This window comes from Saccopteryx bilineata, chromosome 3 (assembly GCF_036850765.1).
Source record: "Saccopteryx bilineata isolate mSacBil1 chromosome 3, mSacBil1_pri_phased_curated, whole genome shotgun sequence".
Lineage (NCBI taxonomy): Eukaryota > Metazoa > Chordata > Mammalia > Chiroptera > Emballonuridae > Saccopteryx > Saccopteryx bilineata.
In genome coordinates this window covers 253574222-253596731 of record NC_089492.1, presented here as the reverse complement: position 1 = coordinate 253596731, position 22510 = coordinate 253574222, and the positions used below count along the sequence as shown (strand labels likewise).

The following is a 22510-nucleotide window of genomic DNA, read 5'->3' as shown; positions in this document are numbered from 1 at the left end:
AAAATACTTAGGAATAAACATAACAAAGAATGTAAAGGACTTATATAATGAAAACTATAAACCATTGTTAAGGGAAATCGAAAAAGATATAATGAGATGGAAGAATATACCTTGTTCTTGGCTAGGAAGAATAAATATAATCAAGATGGCTATATTACCCAAAGCAATATACAAATTTAATGCAATTCCCATCAAACTTCCAATGACATTTTTTAAAGAAATAGAGCAAAAAATCATCAGATTTATATGGAACTATAAAAACCCCCGAATAGCCAAAGCAATCCTAAAGAAAAAGAATGAAGCTGGGGGCATTACAATACCTGACTTCAAACTCTATTATAGGGCCACGACAATCAAAACAGCATGGTATTGGCAGAAAAATAGACACTCAGACCAATGGAACAGAATAGAAAGTCCAGAAATAAAACCACATATATATAGTCAAATAATTTTTGATAAAGGGGCCAACAACACACAATGGAGAAAAGAAAGCCTCTTCAATAAATGGTGCTGGGAAAACTGGAAAGCCACATGCAAAAGAATGAAACTGGATTACAGTCTCTCCCCCTGTACAAAAATTAACTCAAAATGGATCAAAGATCTAAACATAAGACCTGAAACAATTAAGTACATAGAAGAAGACATAGGTACTTAACTCATGGACCTGGGTTTTAAAGAGCATTTTATGAATTTGACTCCAATGGCAAGAGAAGTGAAGGCAAAAATTAATAAATGGGACTACATCAGACTAAGAAGTTTTTGCTCAGCAAGAGAAACTGATAACAAAATAAACAGAAAGCCAACTAAATGGGAAATGATATTTTCAAACAACAGCTCAGATAAGGGCCTAATATCCAAAATATACAAAGAACTCATAAAACTCAACAACAAACAAACAAACAATCCAATAAAAAAATGGGAAGAGGATATGAATAGACACTTCTCCCAGGAAGAAATACAAATGGCCAACAGATATATGAAAAGATGCTCATCTTCTTTAGCTATTAGAGAAATGCAAATCAAAACGGCAATGAGATACCACCTCACACCTGTTCAATTAGCTGTTATTAGCAAGTCAGGTAATAGCAAATGTTGGAGAGGCTGTGGAGAAAAAGGAACCCTCATACACTGTTGGTGGGAATGTAAAGTAGTACAACCATTATGGAAGAAAGTATGGTGGTTCCTCAAAAAACTGAAAATAGAACTACCTTATGACCCAGCAATCCCTCTACTGGGTATATATCCCCAAAACTCAGAAACATTGATACGTAAAGACACATGCAGCCCCATGTTTATTGCAGCATTGTTCACAGTGGCCAGGACATGGAAACAACCAAAAAGCCCATCAATAGATGACTGGATAAAGAAGATGTGGCACATATACACTATGGAATACTACTCAGCCATAAGAAATGATGACATCGGAACATTTACAGCAAAATGGTGGGATCTTGATAACATGATACGAAGCGAAATAAGTAAATCAGAAAAAAACAGGAACTGTATTATTCCATACGTAGGTGGGACATAATAGTGAAACTAAGAGACATTGATAAGAGTGTGGTGGTTACGGGGGGGAGGGGGGAATGGGAGAGGGATAGGGGGTGGGGAGGGGCACAAAGAAAACAAGATAGAAGGTGACAGAGGACAATCTGACTTTGGGTGGTGGGTATGCAACATAATTGAACGACAAGATAACCTGGACTTGTTATCTTTGAATATATGTATCCTGATTTATTGATGTCACCCCATTAAAAAAATAAAATTATTAAAAAAAAAAGAGTAATTCAAATGCCAAATTAATCTTTTTAAATTTTGCATTCTTTTTCAGGCTTAACAGAATTGTTTAATTACCTAGGTAGCACCAGAGTTCCTAGGATTGCTACTTTAAATGTGGTGTAGCTCTTTACTGACTTCAGAAGATTAGTTACTTCACTTCCTTATGTGTCCCATTTTGAGAAGTTCAGTGAGTTTAAAGGATCCCACATTGTTACTACCCCTATAAAAATGAGAAAACAATCCAAATAGATTTAGAGCCTCTAGAGCAGTTATTCTAGGAAATACTATGCTTCTGCAACCCATTACCTAAGACTACAGAAGAAAAAGTGGTATCAGACAGAAGAAGAGCAAAAGAAGAAAACATTTAATTTCTTGGACAGGATGCCAGTCAGTTTAATTGTGACAACAACCAGCTTTCCACAAAGACCACAAGAATAATTTCTTTACCAAATGAAGTTGTTTATTACAAATATTGATGTAATTGAGAATACCATCTAGACAAAATTCTAGCAGGATCTCAGAGAGGAAAGAACAAGGTATTGGTAGGTTGTAAAGAATCTGGAAACAAGCGGTTTAAATTTATTTTTTCAATTCAGGTAACTGGGATTGGTCAAAATTCATTATTTTCTGACTGGTGAGATTTTTGAAAGAATTTTGATGAGTAAACTGTTTTTTTGTAAATAAGGGGTTTGTCAAAGTGAAGACTCTATTATCCTGAAAGGCGAGTTATTTTGCTCAGGAAAGCAAACAATTTGATTAAACAGATTAATATTTAAGAATTTCCTAAACCAAACACTATACTCTTTATTGACTTTTAGCTTTTTCTACAGATTTTTTTAATCAAAATAACTATATTTCAGAAACGTGCTGTGGCTTTTTAAGAAATTTATTTTTCAATTAAAGTTGATATACAATATTATATTAGTTTCAGGTGTACAACATAGTGATTAGAATTTATATACCTTAAAAAGTGATCACTCCAGTAAATCTAGTACCCATCTGACACCATTGTTATTACATTATTGATTATATTTCACATATTGTACTTTACATCCCCATGACTTTGTTATTTTTGATAGCTTAAGCAATACTGAAGCAGGTAGGCTCACTTCCACTTGAACATACAATTCTAGGTTCATAATCATTTTTTCACAAACAGTAAGAAAGTTTTCCTTCATATTCATGACTATCATTTCTGAGTTTTTTTGTTGTTATTTATTAAGTTATATTTGGTTGTATTTAACATTGACATGTGTATAGTGTCCTGTAGTTTCATTGTCATATGTATAAGGTGGCTTTATCCAATTTCATTATCAGAATTTAATGGATTTTGTTTTTCTTTGTTTTAAACTAGGTTTCATCTTTTTCATCAATTGTAAAAATAAGAATCACAATTATCTTTTTTTTATTTTTATTTGTATTTTTCTGAAGCTTGAAATGGGGAGAGATAGACTCCCGCATGCGCCCGACCGGGATCCACCCGGCACGCCCACCAGGGGGCGACGCTCTGCCCCTCTGGGGCGTGACTCTGTTGCGACCAGAGCCACTCTAGCACCTGGGCAGAGGCCAAGGAGCCATCCCCAGCGCCCAGGCCATCTTTGCTCCAGTGGAGCCCCGCTGCGGGAGGGGAAGAGAGAGACAGAGAGGAAGGAGAGGGGGAGGGGTGGAGAAGCAGATGGGCGCTTCTCCTGTGTGCCCTGGCCGGGAATCACACCTGGGACTTCTGCACGCCAGGCTGATGCTCTACCACTGAGCCAACCGGCCAGGGCCACTATTATCTTTTTAAATATTGCCCTTTTACATTTCATTATTAATATTTGTTAATATAGCCTGACCAGGTGGTGGCACAGCGGATAGAGTGTCAAATTGGGACATGGAGGACACAGGTTCAAAACCCCGAGGTTGCTAGTTTGAGCATGGGCTCACCAGCTTGAGCACAGGGTCACTGGCTTGAGCATGGGATCATAGATACGACCTCATGGTCACTGGCTTGAGCCCAAAGGTCATTGGCTTGAAGCTCAAGGTTGCTGGCTTGAGCCCAAGGTTGCTAGCTTGAGCAAGGGATCAGTCACTCTGCTGTAACCCTCCTCCGGTCAAGTCACATATGAGAAAGCAATCAATGAACAACTAAGATGCCACAATGAAGAACTGATGCTTCTCAACTCTCTCGCTTCCTGTCTATCTGTCCCTATCTGTCCTTCTCTCTGTCTCTCTGTCACACAAAAAAAATTTGTAAATATAATTAGGTGTATGTTGGACTTCTCATTCTGTAATGCACATATCATAAACCCTCTTGTATATATGTATTTATTTATTCATTTTTACTATTTTACTATTTTATATTCTTTCAAAATTTACTAGTTCTTTGTCAAGCTTTGTCTGATGGGTTGTTTAATTTATCAACTGATTTTATATTTAATTTTTGTGACTATTTTTATTTTTCTAAATACTCTATTTGGTCCTTTTCCTCTCCTTATCCCTTTCTCAAAGAATCTCTATTATTATTTTAAACATATACAAAATAGAAATATTAGTATGATTTATGGGTCTATCACCAGTTTTAATATATTGTATATCAACTTTTTGACATTTATTTTAAGGTATACAATTATCCAATTCACATTCATTCCAAACTATTTTGAAGCAATTCCTGATCATGATAGCATTTCAATAATAAATATTTCAGTACATACATAATACCTCTTTAAAAGAAATTTTCTCTAACATAGTTACAGTAATATTATTACACCTAAAAATTAAAAATCCATTAGTATTATCAGAGATAGAATTAGTACTCATATTTCTAATTATATAAAAACATCAAATTTTCATTCACATTAATTCATTCATTCATTCAATGACAAACCCAGAAACTTAAACATCCAGCTAAAAGATAGCCAAACTCCTGGTCCACTGGTAAGCTAATAAATACTTATTATTTCTTTCTGCCCTCTTTTTAAAATCACTTGTATAGTTTTAATAGACACTGGCTACCATCTCATATTAATTGGTTGGTGTGTTTTTTTTGCAACCATCCTTTCGATCTCTTTCCCCTGTGGTAACCATCCACTTGTACTCTGTGTCTATCAGTCTATTTCTCTCTTGTTTTGTTTATTTATTTGTTCTGTCTTTTTAGATTGTACATATAAGTGAACTCTTATGGTAATTGAATTTCAATGTCTGAAACATTATAATACTCTTTAGTTCCTTCTATGTTGTTGTAAATAGAAAGATTTCATTTTTTATTGCTAAAAATATTCTATTGTGTGCGTGTGTGTGTGTTTATGTGTGTGTGTGTATGTGTGTGTGTGTGTGTGTATCACAGGTTCTTTATCCATTCATCCATCAATGGACACTTAGGTTGCTTTCATTCTTGGTTATTGTAAAAAATGTTGCATTGAACATAGGGATGCATATACCTTTTTAAATATTTTTTAATTTTATTTAGAAAATTAACTTTAACATGGTCACATTGATCAATAAAAGTATATAGGCCTCAGGTAAACATTTCTATAGCATTTGAACTGTGGATTATGTTATATTCCCATCACCCAAAGTCAATTCATTATCCTTCACCTTGTATTTGTTCCTATTTACACCCTCTCCCCTACCCCCACTCATCTCCCCCTTCCCCACAAATCCCTCCCCCTGGTAACCACTTCACTTTTATCTATGTCCATGAGTCTCAGTTTTATATCCCCTATGTGTGAATTTATACAGTTCTTAGCTCTTTATGATTTACTTATTTTATTCAGTATAATGTTCTCAAGATCCATTCACGTTGTCTTTAATGTCACTATGTCATCATTTCTTATGGCTGAGTAGTATTCCATTATATATATTATATATACAACATCTGCTTTATCCAATTCTCTATCAAGGGACACTTTGGTTGTTTCCATGTCTTGGCCACCATGAATAATGCTGTAATGAACATGGGGGTGCATGTATCTTTATGTACCAGTGTTTTTGAGTTTGGCAGGTAGATACCCAGTAAAGAGATTGCTGGGTCATATAGAAATTATATTCTTAATTTTTTGAGGAACCACCATACCTTCTTCCATAATGGTTGTACTAACTTGCATTCCTATCAGCAGTGAATGAGGGTTCCTTTTCCTCCAAAGCCTCTCCAACACTTGTTATTACCTGTCTTGTTGATAATAGCTAATCTAACAGGTGTGAGGTAGTATTTCATTGTAGTTTTGATTTGCATTTCTCGAATAGCTAGTAAAGATGGGCATCTTTTCATATATCTGTTGGCCATTTGTATGTCCTCTTGGGAGAAGTGTCTGTTCAAGTCTTCTCCCCGTTTTATTTTATTTTAATTTTTTTTTGTATTTTTCTGAAGTTGGAAACGGGGAGAGACAGTCAGACAGACTCCCGCATGCGCCTGACCGGGATCCACCCGGCACGCCCACCAGGGGCCACGCTCTGCCCACCAGGGGGCGATGCTCTGCCCCTCCGAGGCCTCGCTCTATTGCGACCAGAGCCACTCTAGCGCCTGGGGCAGAGGCCAAGGAGCCATCCCCAGCGCCCGGGCCATCTTTGCTCCAATGGAGCCTTGGCTGTGGGAGGGGAAGAGAGAGACAGAGAGGAAGAAGAAGGGGTGGGGGTGGAGAAGCAGATGGGCGCTTCTCCTGTGTGCCCTGGCCGGGAATCGAACCCGGGACCCCAGCACACCGGGCCGAAGCTCTACCACTGAGCCAACCGGCCAGGGCCTCTCCTCATTTTTTAATTGGATTATTTGCTTGTTTACTGCTGAGCTTTGTGAGTTCTTTATATCAGTATATATTTTGGATATTAACCCCTTATCAGAGTTGTTGTTGGCGAATATCATCTCCCATTTACTTGGCTTATTTGTTTTGATGTCAGTTTCTTTCGCTGTGCAGAGCTTTTTAGTTTTTTATAGTCCCATTTATTTATTTTTGCCTTGACTTCCCTTGCTTTTGGAGTCAAATTCATAAATTGTTCTCTGGCCAAGGTCCATGAGCTTAGTACCTATGTTTTCTTCTATGTAATTTACTGTTTGGATCTTATATTTAGGTCTTTGATCCATTTTGAATTAATTTTTATGCAGAGGGACAAGGTGTAGTCAAATTTCATTCTTTTACAAGTGGCTTTCCAATTTTTCCAGCACCATTTATTGAAGAGGCATTCTTTTCTTCATTATCTGCTTTTGACTCCTTTAATAAAGATGATATATCCATATATATGTGGTTTTATTTCTGGGCTATCAATTCTGTTCCATTGGCCTGTATGTCTGTTTTTCTGCCAATCCCATGCTATTTTTATTATCATGACATTGTAGTATAATTTGAAGTTAGGTAGTGTGATACCTCTGGCGTCATTCTTTTTCCTCATGATTACTTTGGCTATGCAGGACTTTTTATGGTTCTATACAAACTTAGTAATTTTTTGTTCTATTTATTTCTTTAAAAAATTATATTGGACCTGACCAGGCAGTGGCACAGTGGATAGAGCATTGAACTGAGACTCAGAGGACCCAGGTTCAAAACCCCAAGGTGCAGGCTCACCAGTTTGAGTCCAGGGTCGCTGGCTTGAGTGTGGGATTATAGACATGACCCCATGGTCGCTGGCTTGAGCCCAAAGGTCACTGGCTTGAAGCCCAAGGTTACTGGCTTGAACAAGGGGTCACTAGCTCTGCTGTAGCACTCCAGGCAAGGCACATATGAGAAAGTAATCAATGAACAATTAAGGAGCTGCAACAAAGAATTGATGCTTCTCATTTCTCTCCCTTCCTGTCTGTCTGTCCCTACCTGTCCCTCTCTCTGTTTGTCTCTGTCACACAAAAAAAATGACATTGGGATTTTGATGGGGGTTACATTAAATATGTATATTGTTTTGGGTAATATGGCCATTTTCTGATGTGTCATCGGCACATAGGGAAGCAGTGGACTTTTGTATATTGATTTTGTACCCTGCAACATAACCTTCATACCAAAACCTGGCAAGGACAACACACACACACACACACACACACACACACACACACACACACACACAGAAATACAAATCAGCATCTCTAATGAATGCAGATGCAAATATCCTAAACAAAATACTAGCAAATTGAATACAACACATTAAAAAAACAATACATCATACGCAGGTTGGATACATTCCAGGGGCACAAGGATGGTTCAACATACAGAAATCGATCAACATAATACACCACATCAAAAAAAACAAAGAACAAAAATCATATGACCTTATCAATAGATGCAGAAAAGGCATTCGATAAGATACAACATCGCTTTATATTTAGAACACTCAATAAAATTGGAATAGAAGAAAAGTGTCTCAACATAATAAAGGTTATATATGACCAACCATCAGCTAATATCATACTAAATGGTGAAAAATGAAGGCTTTTCCTCTAAAATCAGGAATGAGGCAAAGTTGTCCACTCTCCACTCTCATTCAACATAGTTCTGGAAGTTTGTGCCAGAGCAATTAGGCAAGACATATATCTTTTTTGAATGTGTTTTTTGTTTTGTTTTTAAATAAATACCCAAAAGTGGTATTGCTGGGTTATATGGCAGTTCTATTTTTAGGTTTTTGAGGAATCTTTATACTGTTTTACATTGTGAATATACCAATTTATAATCCCACCAACAGTGTTTGAGAGTTTCCTTTCCTCTACATTCTTACTAGCACTGCTACTTGTTGATTTTTTATAATAGTCATTCTGACAAGTGTGAGGTGATATATTATTGTGGTTTTGATTTGCATTTCCCTGATGATTAGTGGTATTGAGAATCTTTTCATATGTCTGTTGGCCATCCATATGTCCTCTTTGGAGCAATGTCTATTCATGTCCTTTGCCCACTTTTAAGTATTTGAGTTTGTGTGTCTGTGTTAGTGTGTGCACGTTAAGCTGTATGAGAAGCTGTATGAGTTCCTTATATATTAATGTGTTACAGGATACAATATTTGAGAATATCTTCTCCTGTTCAGTAGGTTGTTTTACTTTTCACTTTGTTGATGCTTTTCTTTGTGATGCAAAAGCATTTTAGTTTGATGTAGTTTTATTTGTTAATTTTTCCTTTTGTTGTCTGAGCCTGAGGAGACAGATGCAAAAAGATATTGCTAAGATCCATGTCAAAGAGTTTACTGCACATATTTTCCTCTAGGAGTTCTATGGTCTTACATATATTATATAGAAATCAGTTGAATATTTATACACAAATAATGAATGATCAGAAGGAGAAATTAAGAAAACAATTTCATTTACAATTGCATCTAAAAACATAAAACACCTAGGAATAAATTTAACCAAAGAGGTGAAAGACCTGTATTCTGAATACTGTAACACATTGAAGAAGGTGCAAATAAATAAGAGAACATACCATGCCAATCAATTTGAAAGATTAACATTTTTGAAATGTCCTTACTATTTAAATCAATATACAGATTTAATGCAGTCTCTATTAAAATATGAATGTCATTCTACTGAGGACTAGAGCAACTAATCCTAAAACTTATATGAAATCACAAAACACTAAATAGCCAAAAAATCTTGAGAAATAAACAAAAGGAACAGCATCATGCTCCTAGATTTTAAAATATACTACAAACCTACAATAACCAGAAGTATATGGTACTGACATAAAAACAGAGAGACATATTAGTGAAACAGAATGGAAAGCCCTGAATTAAATACTCGTGTATATCATCAATTAACTTTCAACAAAGCATGCAAAAATATACAATGGGGTAAAGACATTCTCTTCAATAATGGTGTTAGGAAAACTAAACTTATACATGCAAAAAAATGAAATGGCACATTCTTATACCATATACAAAAATAAATTCAAAATAAAGACTTAAATATAATATATATTAATATATTATTATATTAAGAATGCTGAATTTTGTCAAATGCTTTTTCTGCAACTATTGAGATGATCATATGTTTTTGTTTTTTATTTTGTTGATGTGATATATCATAGTGATTGATTTATGGATCTTTTAAAGCATCCTTGCATTCCTAGGTTATATCTCACTGGGTCATGGTATATAATCCTTTTACCGTATTGCTGAATCCAGATTGTTAATATTTTGTTGAGAATTTCTGCATCTATGTTCATCAAGGGCATTGGACTTTAAGTTCTGTTTTTATAATGTCTTTAAGTGATTTTGATATCAAGGTAATCAAACCTTATTATTGTAAGGTTGTGTGCATCCAGAAATTTATCCTTCTCTTCTAAGTTGTCTAGTTGGTGGCACATAATTGTTCATTATATCTTTAATGGTTCTTCATTTTTCCATGGTGTTGGTTATTCTTTTTCATCTTTAATATTTGATTTTATTTATTTGGCCTTTAATTTTTTTATGAGTTTGGCCAAAGTTTTGTCATTTTTGTTTAATAGTGTATTGGTTTAAATAGACATCCAAATATATGTACAAGTTTAATTGGTTGATATGCATTTTACTTACCAAATTACAGAGCTAATATTTCATTTCTCTCATTTTATTTTCTTATAACACTTATTGAAGAACTTGGGTCATTTCTTGTGCCGTGTTTTTCATGTCTACATTTCTCTGATTGCATCTCTGCCGATTTTGTCCATATGTTATTCTTTTCCTTATATATCCTACAAAATAAAGGTTAAAATAGAGCTTAATCAGACTCAAGATTTTTCTTTTTTTGCCATGAACATGTCATGAATATTTTGTTATTACTTCCAGAATAAACTCTGGTTGTCTCACTTTCTGTGATATTAGCAGCTATTAGTGTTCAGTGACTAGGTTATTAATAAATTATTACCTTTATTTAAATTAGCATTATATTGATAACTATTAAAACATTATGTATGTATGTATTTATTTTTTAATTTTTTATCTTAATTTTTTATGTATTAATTGATTTTTAGAAAGAGGAAGGGAGAGAGAGGAAAAGAACATCAATTTATAAAAAAACAAAAACATCAATTTATTTTTTCACTTATTTATGCATTCATTTGTTGATTCTTCTATGTGCCCTGATTATGGATCAAACTTGCAACCTAGGTACTAGTACTAGGTATACTGGGACAACATTCTAACTACGTAAGCTATGGGCAAGGGTTATATTTATTTTATATTAATATTTCATTGATTACATTGTTTTATTTATTTCTTATATATTAGTTATTCATCTTTTTAAATACATTCTCATTTCCATTTGATATTTTTTCTTAAGTAATTTTCATATAGTCTATGCTAATGGTGAACTTCTTTAAGTTTCTGACTTTTTTTTCTCTTACTTATGTGATATCATTTCGAATAGGTAAAATTGTGGGCTAGAAACACACCCGTTAAAATTCCTATACATATTCTTCTTGTTTTTCCTCACATCTAGTGATATATATAAGATGCTCATTGTCTATATTAATTTAAGAAAAGTATATCAAGAAAGTAATGAGAAGTACTCATGACTTTGTGAATTTAAATTCATTTATAAGAAGTTTTTAGGGGAAAATTATTTATCTTAGGACTTGTTTGCCTCATTCATATTAAAATTCGGCAAAAAAATTTAAAAAAAGAATATTTAGCTTACTACTTATTACTTGATATTCCTGGTTGAACAAAAGTGAAAAAAAATGGTGAAATTCGCTCAAGTAGGCAGGGTGAACAGAGTTTATGATATCAAAGTCAAATCAAATCCTAGTAATTTCCAGTGAATAGAATAACAAAGCGCTGGCTAAATCAATCTATATGGACAACAGTGTCACAACATGAGCTTGGAAAGACCTGCACTGTACTCTTGTTGGGTTCTAGTGATATTGATGTCAACATAAAAATTAACCTACATGTTGTAGGAGGAAAGTGATAAATCTGAGAAGCACAGCTATGATTTTGTGTCCTATTAGCTGAAGGACAGAGCAGAAGAAGTCTGCAGGTCAGAGCAGAAGTCGAGTCACTCTTTAATCACACACTTCCAAAGCTACGATCTAACCTTAGTATATCAATGTATAACTTAACAAAACATAGTTTGGGACTTAATTGGTTTTCTCTCTGAAAAGAGGATGAATCTTAGTCTATTAACCAGGCAGACAGTGGGGCTTTACAGATAACAAAATATAAATATGTGCTGTAAACATGGTAGATTAGAGTCATGACTAATCATTTTCACTTACCTTTTACTGTCAGGTACAAACCAAAGAGAAGTACACTGTAAAATGTCATCAGAGTAATCGCCATATTTGCAATATCATTTATCCACTCATTGTATAAGGGAAGCAAAGGATCTGAAATAGAGACTGAGAAAGGTGTAAAAATTAGAAAACTGGTTGAACTGTGAACTAGTGGGGAGAGACAGTTCAGGAGCCAACATTTAATATAACTTTACTTGTAATAATTCATTCTTTAGAAGTCATTGTTTTACTACTTAAAATTGACTAATTCAATTAACCCTCATAGCAACTATAAAGAATAGATCTTTTAATAGTCTTTTATTATCTTATTAATTTTTTTATTTGTATTTTTTTTAGGGAGAGAGATGGATAGAGAGAGGGACAGATAGGAACAGATAGGTAGGAAGGGAGTGAGATGAGAAGCATCAATTCTCCATTGAGGCACCTTAGTTGTTCATTGGTTGCTTTTTCATATGTGCCTTGACCAGGGGGCTACAGCAGAGCGAGTAACCCCTTGCTCAAGCCAGTGATCTTGGGCTCCAGCCAGTGACCGTGGGGTCATGTCTATGACCCCATGCTCAAGTTAGCAACTCCACGCTCAAACTGATGAGCCCGTGCTTAAGCCAGGCAATCTCAGGGATTCAAACCTGGGTCCTCTGTGTCCCAGTCCAATGCTGTATCCACTGCACACTGCCTGGTTAGGTAGTAATTTTTTAAATAAATACCCAGAAATTGACCTAGATAATGTGTTAGGTATATGTTTAACTTTATAGAAAACTTCTAAAGTGTCTGTATCATTTTATACATCATCAGCAACGGGTAAGAAAACATTTATTCCTTATGCTTTTCAATATTTTGTTCCGTTAGTCTCTCTAATTTTAGCTTAATGTTTGTTGGTATCTCATCTTGGTTTTAATTTGATTTTTCTAAGCATTTCACATAAAGGAATCATATAATTTGCCTGATCAAGCAGTCGCACAGTGGATAGAGCATTTGACCAGGATGCGGGGGACCCAGGTTCGAACCCCCAAGGTCACCAGATTGAGTGCAGGCTCACCGGCTTGAGTGTGCGATCGTGTACATGATCCCATGGTCACTGGCTTGAGCTCAAAGGTCACTGACATGAAGCCTAAGGTTTCTGGCTTGGACCCAAGGTCTCTGGCTTGAGCAAGGGGTCACTTGGTCTGCTGTAGCTCCCCAGTCAAGGTACATATGAGAAAGCAATCAATGAACAACTAAGGTGTCTCAAAGAATTAATGCTTCTCATCTCTCCCCCTTCTTACCTGTCTGTCCCTAACTGTGCCTCTTTCTGTCTGACTCTTTGCCCTTGTTGCACAAAAAAAGAAAAAATATTACTTCCCTTAGCTATGTGGTCATTAAACATGAAAAACTCCTTGTAATCTGAAATTATTTATATTGCCTCAGACAGCTCTTGCAATGGCTGAGTTGGCCTGTATCCTGGTCTCTTGGCTTTTCATATTTGTTCTTAAAGAACCTTCAAGAGTAAGAACTGAGACTTAGTTGAAATTAAGACATCCAGGGGAAAGTTGACTTGTAGTTAATGTTTTTCCTCTACACTTTATTCATGTGTTTGATTTGTTTACACAAACATTAATTTTCCTCTAGTGCTGAAAATATGGCCTTTTTATCCACTGCTTTGATAAGTTTGAAGGCAGGGTTTTAAATTTTCAGTGGAAATAGTTGGAAAAAAAAAGGCCTATGTATGTTGCTGTTTAAGGCTTACTGAGCAGAGGATGGAAACTGAGGAAACAGAGAGAGCCCTGCTGGTGATCACCTTAATTCTCTAAAATGCTTCTTTGTGGTTTGAAAGCAATGCCTCAAGTAAAGCTTTTTCTTTTTTTGCCTTGTTTGATAGTAATAATCCTGTATATATATATTTCCTTAGAATCCTCTAAATAATTAGGAATTATCAGGTGTCAAAATCATATTTTTTAATATTATATTAATCTATCAACTTTACCTCTAAGAAATAACTGCTTTTCAAAGAGAAAAAATTCAAGGAAGAATTTCAATGTTTCATAAGACTTTTGAAATTGCATGCAAGCAAGCTGAAGAGGTATATGTGAATGTTACTTTCAGATGGAAAACATTTATGTCTGACATTGTATATTCAATATAGACTCTAAGCCTTAAATAGTTAAGAGACATTGACCTACAGTCATGAATGTATACAATCAGTGGCCCCACTAAGTAAATGAGTGGTTGGACTCAACCATACTTTCTGGAGCACAAATGCTTTTACTTCCTTGTAGAAGAAGGTACTATGTCCTTAAATGTAGTTGAAAACACAAACAGTACTTATAGGACCTTTAAGTCCTTGATACCCGCAACAATATTAGTGTTGCAATTTGGTTCTCTGAGATGTCACTCAAACCACTGATCTTTCTGGTGATGATGAAAGAGTCACACAGCTTTTGATAAACAATCCCCCCAGGTGACAGATTTCCAGGAAAAGGGAGAGTCCCGCCACTACTGACCCATTTACCTCTGCTCCGGTATATCACATATACAATGAGTATTGCACAAAACCATCCAAAACATAGCAATTGACCATGAAGTGTGTTAAGACAGTGAATGATATTCCATGGGAAAACTAGAATAGAGAGAGTTAGAATTAATAAATGAGGAATGCAGGAATCAGGGACATCACTGACTTAAGGACAATTATCAGAAAAAGCATAGTCATTGACTCATGTCCACTCAACCCAGAAAAGGCTCAGGATGTGACTTTGGTTTGTGGGTGGTAGCAAATTCTATAAGATGGACTTACAGATAGATCTATAGGGCTGAGTTTTCTTTCCTAGTTTTCACCACCTAACCTAGCACAAGATTAGTCTGTCTTGGGGAGGGGGTGAGGAGACTAGAGAGAGGCTGTAGGCATCTTCATCAGATTTCTGATAATGTGAGACTGTGTGGATCTAGGTGTGATGACACTGAGTTGGCTGAAAGAAAAATACTGTCTTGCATTCACAGACTCTGAACATACTTTTACCTTTCAGCATGAATCCCACTGTCAAAGGGCTTATTTCTACAAGCTAAACTGTCTGAGACAGCCTGACCTGTGGTGGTGCAGTGGGTAAAGCATCGATCCGGAATGCTGAGGATGCCAGTTCAAAACCCAGGCTTGCCTGGTCAAGGCACATATAAGAAGCAACAACTATGAGTTGATGCTTCCTGCTCCCAAACCTCCTTCTCTCTGTCTCTCTCCTCTCTCTAAAATCAATAAATAAAATCTGTAAAAAAAAAACAAAACAAAACAAGGTTTTTAGAGTTATTTCTGGGGGACAGAGGTGCTGGGAACTGGCTGCTGCCCAGCTCCCCACCTCACTAAGTTGTAAAGAGCTAAACCCTTCCTCACACCTCCATGTATTTGCTCATCCCCCCGCAATGTTCTCCGGGAGGAAAAGACTGGCTTCTTTGTGTATGTTTATGCATTGGTGGGGGTTTTCTACACTTGGTGGAGTTCTTGGGTTGCCTTGAAAACCCAATTGATTTGCTAATGGCCCACTTTGCCCTGTAAATAAAGAAGGATGCAGTTTGGGGGGGGGGGTGGCAACCATGTTTTGCAATCTGCTAGGAACGTATTTTTTACTGCTAGCAGGAACTGTGAAGCCCTACTGACCCCATCTTATATGTCTTTAATTCTTTATGTCTATTTTCTTCAATTCCGTATTGTTCCCGCTGGGGACCTGAATATACTCATTGCGACTGGCCTGTGGCACTAAACAAAGAAGGTTAAAATGTTTTCCCATATATTCCTAAAATATGTATCCATTATTCTTTGCTTTATATAACCTTCCGAAGGAAAATAACCAGAACAGCCATGTACTTTCTAAAGAACTTCAATTGTAGTAAAATCAAGATTTCAATTCATTAAAAGATTTTCATGGAGAACTGGGGAAAAGCTAATCATGTTTTAAATGGGTAGATATCATGTATAGGTAGGTTAGATTTTCAATTTCGCAGGATAACTATGCAACAGGTTGACTCATGAGTTACTAGCCTCCCAGACCATTAAGGTGTGCAGACAGAAACCTGAAACTAAATACTGGAAGGAAGCACAATGATTAGAGCTTGAGAACTGAAGCCAAATACATCTGCATTCCAATCATGGCTTTGTTATTTGAGAGTTATGTGAGCCATGATATCCCATCTATAAAATGGCGACTTAATAGCACTACCTTTTAGAATACAGATAAAGTCTGTAAAATGATTATCATAATCTCTAGCATAAGGTAGGCACTGAGTAAGTGTGGTACCAGATTTTATAGATCCGGTAGGAAAATGAGCCCAATGGATTTATCTTCTCCATTGACTCATCTCCATTAAATTGTCTTCTCAATTTTCAAATTCACTTCTCCCATCTAGCAGTTTACTCAATTATATATGAGCTATTTTGCTTGGTCATATTTTTGAAAAAGAGCTGTTCTTAAAAATGTCTGATGTCCTTGTACCTGATAGGCTCCTGTATAATTCAGTGATATAAAGAAAGATGATATAGTCATTTAGTTTAGCCATAACCCCTGAGGGAACAGTCTGATTACAAAGGACAAGTTAGTTGAAAGACATTTCTTTTTCATGTTCATTTTGTTCAAGTCCTTGAATGGAGGTAGTATCTTAAAAATTAATGGCAATCTGTGTGGGCAAGAAGATTGTGATCAAATTAAGTGTATCCTAGAACAAGACTCAGATTCATTTATTACTAAATTATTTTGAGTGTACTAGAGGTTGGATCCACTTCATTGTGATTGAATAGACTCTTATCTAAAAGAAAACGCATTCCTTTGGGGGCACAGAAGTAACTGTGGGTTTGATCAGCTCAAGAGACATTTATACTGACCTCATTGCTCAAAAGGTTCTTGTTCTTAACTGAGAGGTATAAAGTTTAACACTTCTAAAATGAGAAACCCTAAATCATTCTATGTAAGGCTTGACATGTGTTGACAAATGTCATACAGCTTTGCTTAAGCACTCCATGAACCTAAGCATCTCATTAAGAGAGATTTCCTAAATGATTCCACCCTTATTGAAGAATTACCTTTTATTTTGAAACTCTGACAGGCTATGCACACACCAATCAATAGCAAAATCAGAAAGGAAAATAAAATGAAAACCATCATCCAAATGTGGACAGTCTGAAACAGGGCATCTGAAAAAAAGGGCAGAGCAATTTGAGGTTAAATAAACCCATAACATCCACCACTATTGTATTAAGAATTTAACTACTAATAAGGAAGAGTCCCCTTCCAGTCCTGCCTTTTTATTATTATTATTATTAATTGTTATTATCATTATATTTGTGTCAGGGCTAAAGATGAGTGGAACTGTTTTAGTGTAAGTATAGAGCCTGGAACCGAGCTTGTTTGTGAGATAGAATTTAAACTGAGGTTATGGTGGAATGAAAGAAGTCTTCCTCTTGTCTCTTACAATGATTCTAATACAAATGCTTACTGATTATAAAGGAAACAATCAAGCAGAACTCTGGACACCATAACTCATGCTGGGAGTTGAGAAACTCAATGGCTGTAAGACAGCCTCCGAATTGTCTCTAAAGAGCTCATAGTGTATAATGATAATGGAGATAAGTAGACCTTTTTTTATGGTTTGCATTTTTGAAAAAGTCTCTCTAATATAATATTTTCCTTCAAAGGTGTTTGCTTCAGGTTCTAGTCCTTAATTAAGAAAATATCTTACAGCCTGACCGGGCAGTGGCGCAGTGGATAGAGCATCGGACTGGGATGCGGAAGATCTAGGTTCAAGGGCTCATCTGGTTTGAGCAAAAGCTCACCAGCTTGAACCCAAGGTAGCTGACTTGAGCAAGGGGTTACTCCGTCTGCTGAAGGCCCACAGTCAAGGCACGTATGAGAAGGCAATCAATGAACAATTAAGGTGTTGCAATGAGCAACAAAAAACTAATGATTGATGCTTCTCATCTCTCCATTCCTGTCTGTCTGTCCCTGTCTATCCCTCTCTCTCTGTTTCTGTAAAAAAAAAAAAAAAAAAGAAAAGAAAAGAAAATATCTTACATATTTGTCTTTTCGTTGCATATTTCCTTATACCATATAGTTGGTACTTTTAAATATTACAACATTTTTTGGATAGCTTTTTAGGAAAAGCCAAGTTTACCAGGCAGTGTTTTTACAGATCATATGTTTATGTTAAATTTTTAAACTTTTGATATTTGTGACTTACATAAAGGTGTGAGAGCTTTATGTATTACATAGAATGTAAAAAATGATGACTATATTATTCATCTAGTCTAGTGGTTGGCAAACTCATTAGTCAACAGAGCCAAATATCAACAGTACAACAATCAAAATTTATTTTTTATTTTTTGTATTTTTCTGAAGTTGGAAATGGGGAGGCAGTCAGACAGACTCCCGCATGTGCCCAACTGGGATCCACCCAGCATGCCCACCAGGGGTGATGCTCTGTCCATCTGGGGCGTCGCTCTGTTGCATCCAGAGCCATTCTAGCACCTGAGGCAGAGGCCACAGAGCCATCCTCAATGCCCGGGCCAACTTTTCTCCAATGGAGCCTTGGCTGTAGGAGGGGAAGAGAGAGATAGAGAAGAAGGAGAAGGGGAGGGATAGAGAAGCAGATGGGCGCTTCTTCTGTGTGCCCTGGCTGGGAATCGAACCCGGGATTCCTGCACGCCAGGCTGACGCTCTACCACTGAGCCAACTGGCCAGGGCCTGAAATTTCTTTTGAGAGCCAAATATTTTAAACTTAAACTATATAGGTAGGTACATTGTTATTAACTTAATATGGGTACTCTTAAACTGGCTTTTGCTAAAAACGTCCTCAATCTGATTGAGCCACATGTGGCTCATGAGCCGCAGTTTGCTGACCACTGATCTAGTCCATGAAATCCCTTTTCTTCGACATTTATTAATTGTAGAATTCAATTTTAGATATTATTCATTTAATTGAAACAACTTGGCTCTTTTTTTCAAATATTATGATTATCTTAAAGCCTACTGCAATTTGAATCCTATCTGAAACTAATACTTGAATTTATCTATATAGTTCTTATTAGTTTGCATACAAAATAACTATCTTTAGTGAAATACTAAAAACCATTAGAAAGATTAAAAAGAGGTTCTAATAGAAACTTTTTGATATCAAAAAAAATATTTTCAAATATTGTTCTTTCTTGCTGTGCTTGTTTTTTCTACCTCTCTTACTTACTTCTCAGATACTTTGCAAGTTTCTCTTATTCAACTCTAAAGGACACCTAACAAGTATGCTCCAAAATTCAGTTCTAGGATTCTGTTTTGTTATTTTCCTATTCCCATTCCTTTTGTGATCTTATCCAGTGTTGTGGTTGTAAGTATTCTTCCTAGGTTGAAGGCATTCACATTATGTCTGGAGCTCAGTCTCCCCCAAGAATTTTAGCACATATCTAATTCCCAGTCAGCATTTCCAATCGCATGCCTGATAGGCTCAATCTTATCTCTAAGATAGGCTCATCTTACAAAGTTTTCCATCTCTGTAGATGAAAATTTATTTTTCATGACTCAGACTCCTAACTTTAGACTTATTCTTCCTCTCTTTCTCTTTTATCACATATTCAGTCCATGAGTAAGTCCTATCAGCATTTCATCTAAAATATTTATAGAATTTTACCAACTCTTACTGTCTTTTCTGCTATACTTACTTTACAGATCATTGTTACAGATTCCTATCTAGTCAAGGTAACATTCTTCTTCTTCTTCTTTTTCCAGTCCATTTTCTAATCCTCAAAAAGGACTAGAAAGAGACACCCGAAGTGATATCTGAAGACCCACCACTCTGCTCCTGTAATTAACCTTGACTCCTCTGCATAGATGGTAGTTAAAAGTATCTGTCACACATGGGACATAGGACATAGCCTTTTTCTGTTTGACATCTTATGTTCACCCACCATGTTTCTTTTTTTTTTAACTTTTTTTTTAATTTTTAATTTTTTTTATTTATTCATTTTAGAGAGAAGAGGGAGAGACAGAGAGAGAGAAGGGGGGAGGAGCTGGAAGCATCAACACCCACATGTGCCTTGACCAGGCAAGCCCAGGGTTTCAAACCAGCAACCTCAGCATTTCCAGGTCTACCCTCCATCCACTGCACTACCACAGGTCAGGCCCACCCACCATGTTTTTTAAGAGTGATATATTAACCAACAGTCAGAAAACCTGTACTTTAGTTCCATATTTTACTTATTGTTGCTTTGACTGGCTTCTCTCAACATCCGTTTGCCTATAAATGGTCATAATAATCTCTCTTACTGAATTTTCAGGATGTTTTAAAGATGTGTTAGTACTAAATGATTATTACAAGTAAGCAAAGATTTTTGCTTCTACTAATAAAATTTGTATTACAAAATACCACTAAAACCCATGAAATATGATTATACTTATTTTTAAGATAAGAGAACTATAGTCAGGAAAGTAATGACATCCTCTACATCACTGAGCTAGAAACTTGTTAAGTTTATACATAAATACTGTGAATGAAAGTGAGGCTCTGTAATAAACCTATAACCAAAAATAACCTTACAGGGTGATTTGATCAAAAGGTCCTAACTGTGCAGTACCTTAAGCCTATAGCTTCTTTAGCAAAAGTTTTATTTTAACCTTAAGCAAGCCTTAAACATTGTTCTTATGTATCCAGGTTAAAAAAGACCTTTGAAATGCCAGAGTAACCTTCTTTTCCAGACTCCTTGGAGGTATAACCACCCTCAGTCGATCACACAATCTTAACTATCATGTAATCTAATCATAGAGATTTGCCTAACTTGCTTTTGCCCCCTCCAGGTAATCTTCTTTATGTTCCCTCCTTAATTACATGTGTATAAAAAGAACTGCAAAGCTGTCATTCTGAACACTTGAGATCTTGCTACCAGGCATGTCATCAGTTTGGCTCAAATAAACTTATATAAATTCTTTACAGGTTTGGACATTCTTGCATTGACAATGTTGTGAGGATCTAATGAGATAATAAACTTTCCTTTAAAGCTGTAATATGTAGCCTGACCAGGTGGCGGCGCAGTGGATAGAGCATTGGACTGGGATGCGAAAGGACCCAGGTTCGAGACCCCAAAGTCACCAGCTTGAGTGCAGGCTCATCTGGTTTGAGCAAAGCTCACCAGCTTGGACCCAAGGTTGCTGGCTCGAGCAAGGGGTTACTTGGTCTGCTGAAGGTCCACAGTCAAAGGCACATGTGAGAAAGCAATCAATGAACAACTTAGGTGTCGCAGCGAAAAACTGATGATTGATGCTTCTCATATCTCTCTGTTCCTGTAAAGCTGTAATATGTATTTCAAGTATGGGTTATTAGTATCCTTCCAATTTGTTTTTTCTCTAAAGCCGTTTTCTCAGTACCTGACAGTATCTATAGGTACCAAAACCTGTAACAATTATAGTCACATTCAAATAGTGCTAGATAATGTATAAAGCTTTTAACATTAATTACCTCATTTATTTTCTCTATATATTGCTTTATAGACACCCAAACCCTGACAAACACTCACCAGCTAAGATGATATTTATGTGTTTCCCTTCCCCTGACAGAGGGTTGCCAATGTAGCAAGTCATATTGCTCTGTGCTTTGTTTCTGAGGACAAGAGTCATCTTCATGTGGTATAATCCAGCCCCATCCTGTGAATAGGATTTTGATGAATGTGGAACTACTTCCCCCTTGTTGTCTCTCCACTCCATCTGTGGCTGTGGGAACCAGCCTCCTGAGTTACACTCCACCATGAGCCCATCAGAGCGGGGAGCCTGAATATGGATCTGTGTCTCCAAGCCTAATGCTGAGGCAAAAATCAAAATAGTTATTGTATTGAGGCTGCGTTGAAAGTTGAAAGGACAAGAGTATCATAAATTTTATATTCTGAAATATAAGAAGGAATAATACTCAAATCCATATCCAAGCTATAAATCATACTATCTTTGGTTACTCTGCACTGTTTACTACATAGTATATTTTTGCATTAGATTGAGGGTGTTATCTCACTATTTATAACACTTGAAATATTTTGTAAAATATAAAAAAGACAAGAAATTTTGAAAATGATATATTTCCCACATATTTCAGCTCCTGGGGTCCAAGGTTATTGATATGCAATGTCCCACCTTAAACCTTACCTGTTACACTCAGGTTCATGCTGGCCACATCGCTGAAGTCATTATCCTTAAACACACACTGGTACGGTCCATTGTCAGAAATGCTGATATTACGAAGTCTGAGAGTCACTTTGCCTTTCCCAATGGCCCCTTTCACAAAGTCTGTGCGACCTGCATATTCTGGAGCAGCTTCCCCACTCACTTCACGTCCATCGCTGTATCGGTGAACAAGCTTGGAGTAGTCACCCTTGAACCAGGACACCTCCATGTGTTTTGCACTTTGTGGGGGAGACAACTGGCAGCTAAGCTCAGCCTGTCCTCCTACTGTAGCCACCATGTGTCCCATGGGAATGGTTACTGTCCACTTTTCTTTAGAGAAAGACAGAAAATGAAGATACATTTGAAGCCAACAACATTTTCATTATTATATATTGAAGGACACACTGTATTCTTCCCACCTGACCTAGCCAT

The 22510-nt window shown here is 36.3% G+C and overlaps 1 protein-coding gene across 1 annotated transcript in view; it reads right to left on the bottom strand.

The window, feature by feature from the left end:
* Window positions 1-10263: 10263 nt before the first annotated feature.
* The window catches only part of LOC136331180 (selection and upkeep of intraepithelial T-cells protein 8-like), a 36081-nt gene continuing 23834 nt past the window's right edge, over window positions 10264-22510 (bottom strand). The window contains exons 4-9 of the mRNA XM_066269255.1: window positions 22061-22408; window positions 21445-21726; window positions 16975-17085; window positions 14422-14529; window positions 11919-12041; window positions 10264-10394 (exon numbers count right to left, since the gene is read on the bottom strand). Coding sequence (XP_066125352.1) covers window positions 10288-10394; window positions 11919-12041; window positions 14422-14529; window positions 16975-17085; window positions 21445-21726; window positions 22061-22408 — 1079 coding nt within the window. The 3' untranslated portion in view covers window positions 10264-10287. The remainder of the gene's footprint in view (window positions 10395-11918; window positions 12042-14421; window positions 14530-16974; window positions 17086-21444; window positions 21727-22060; window positions 22409-22510) is intronic.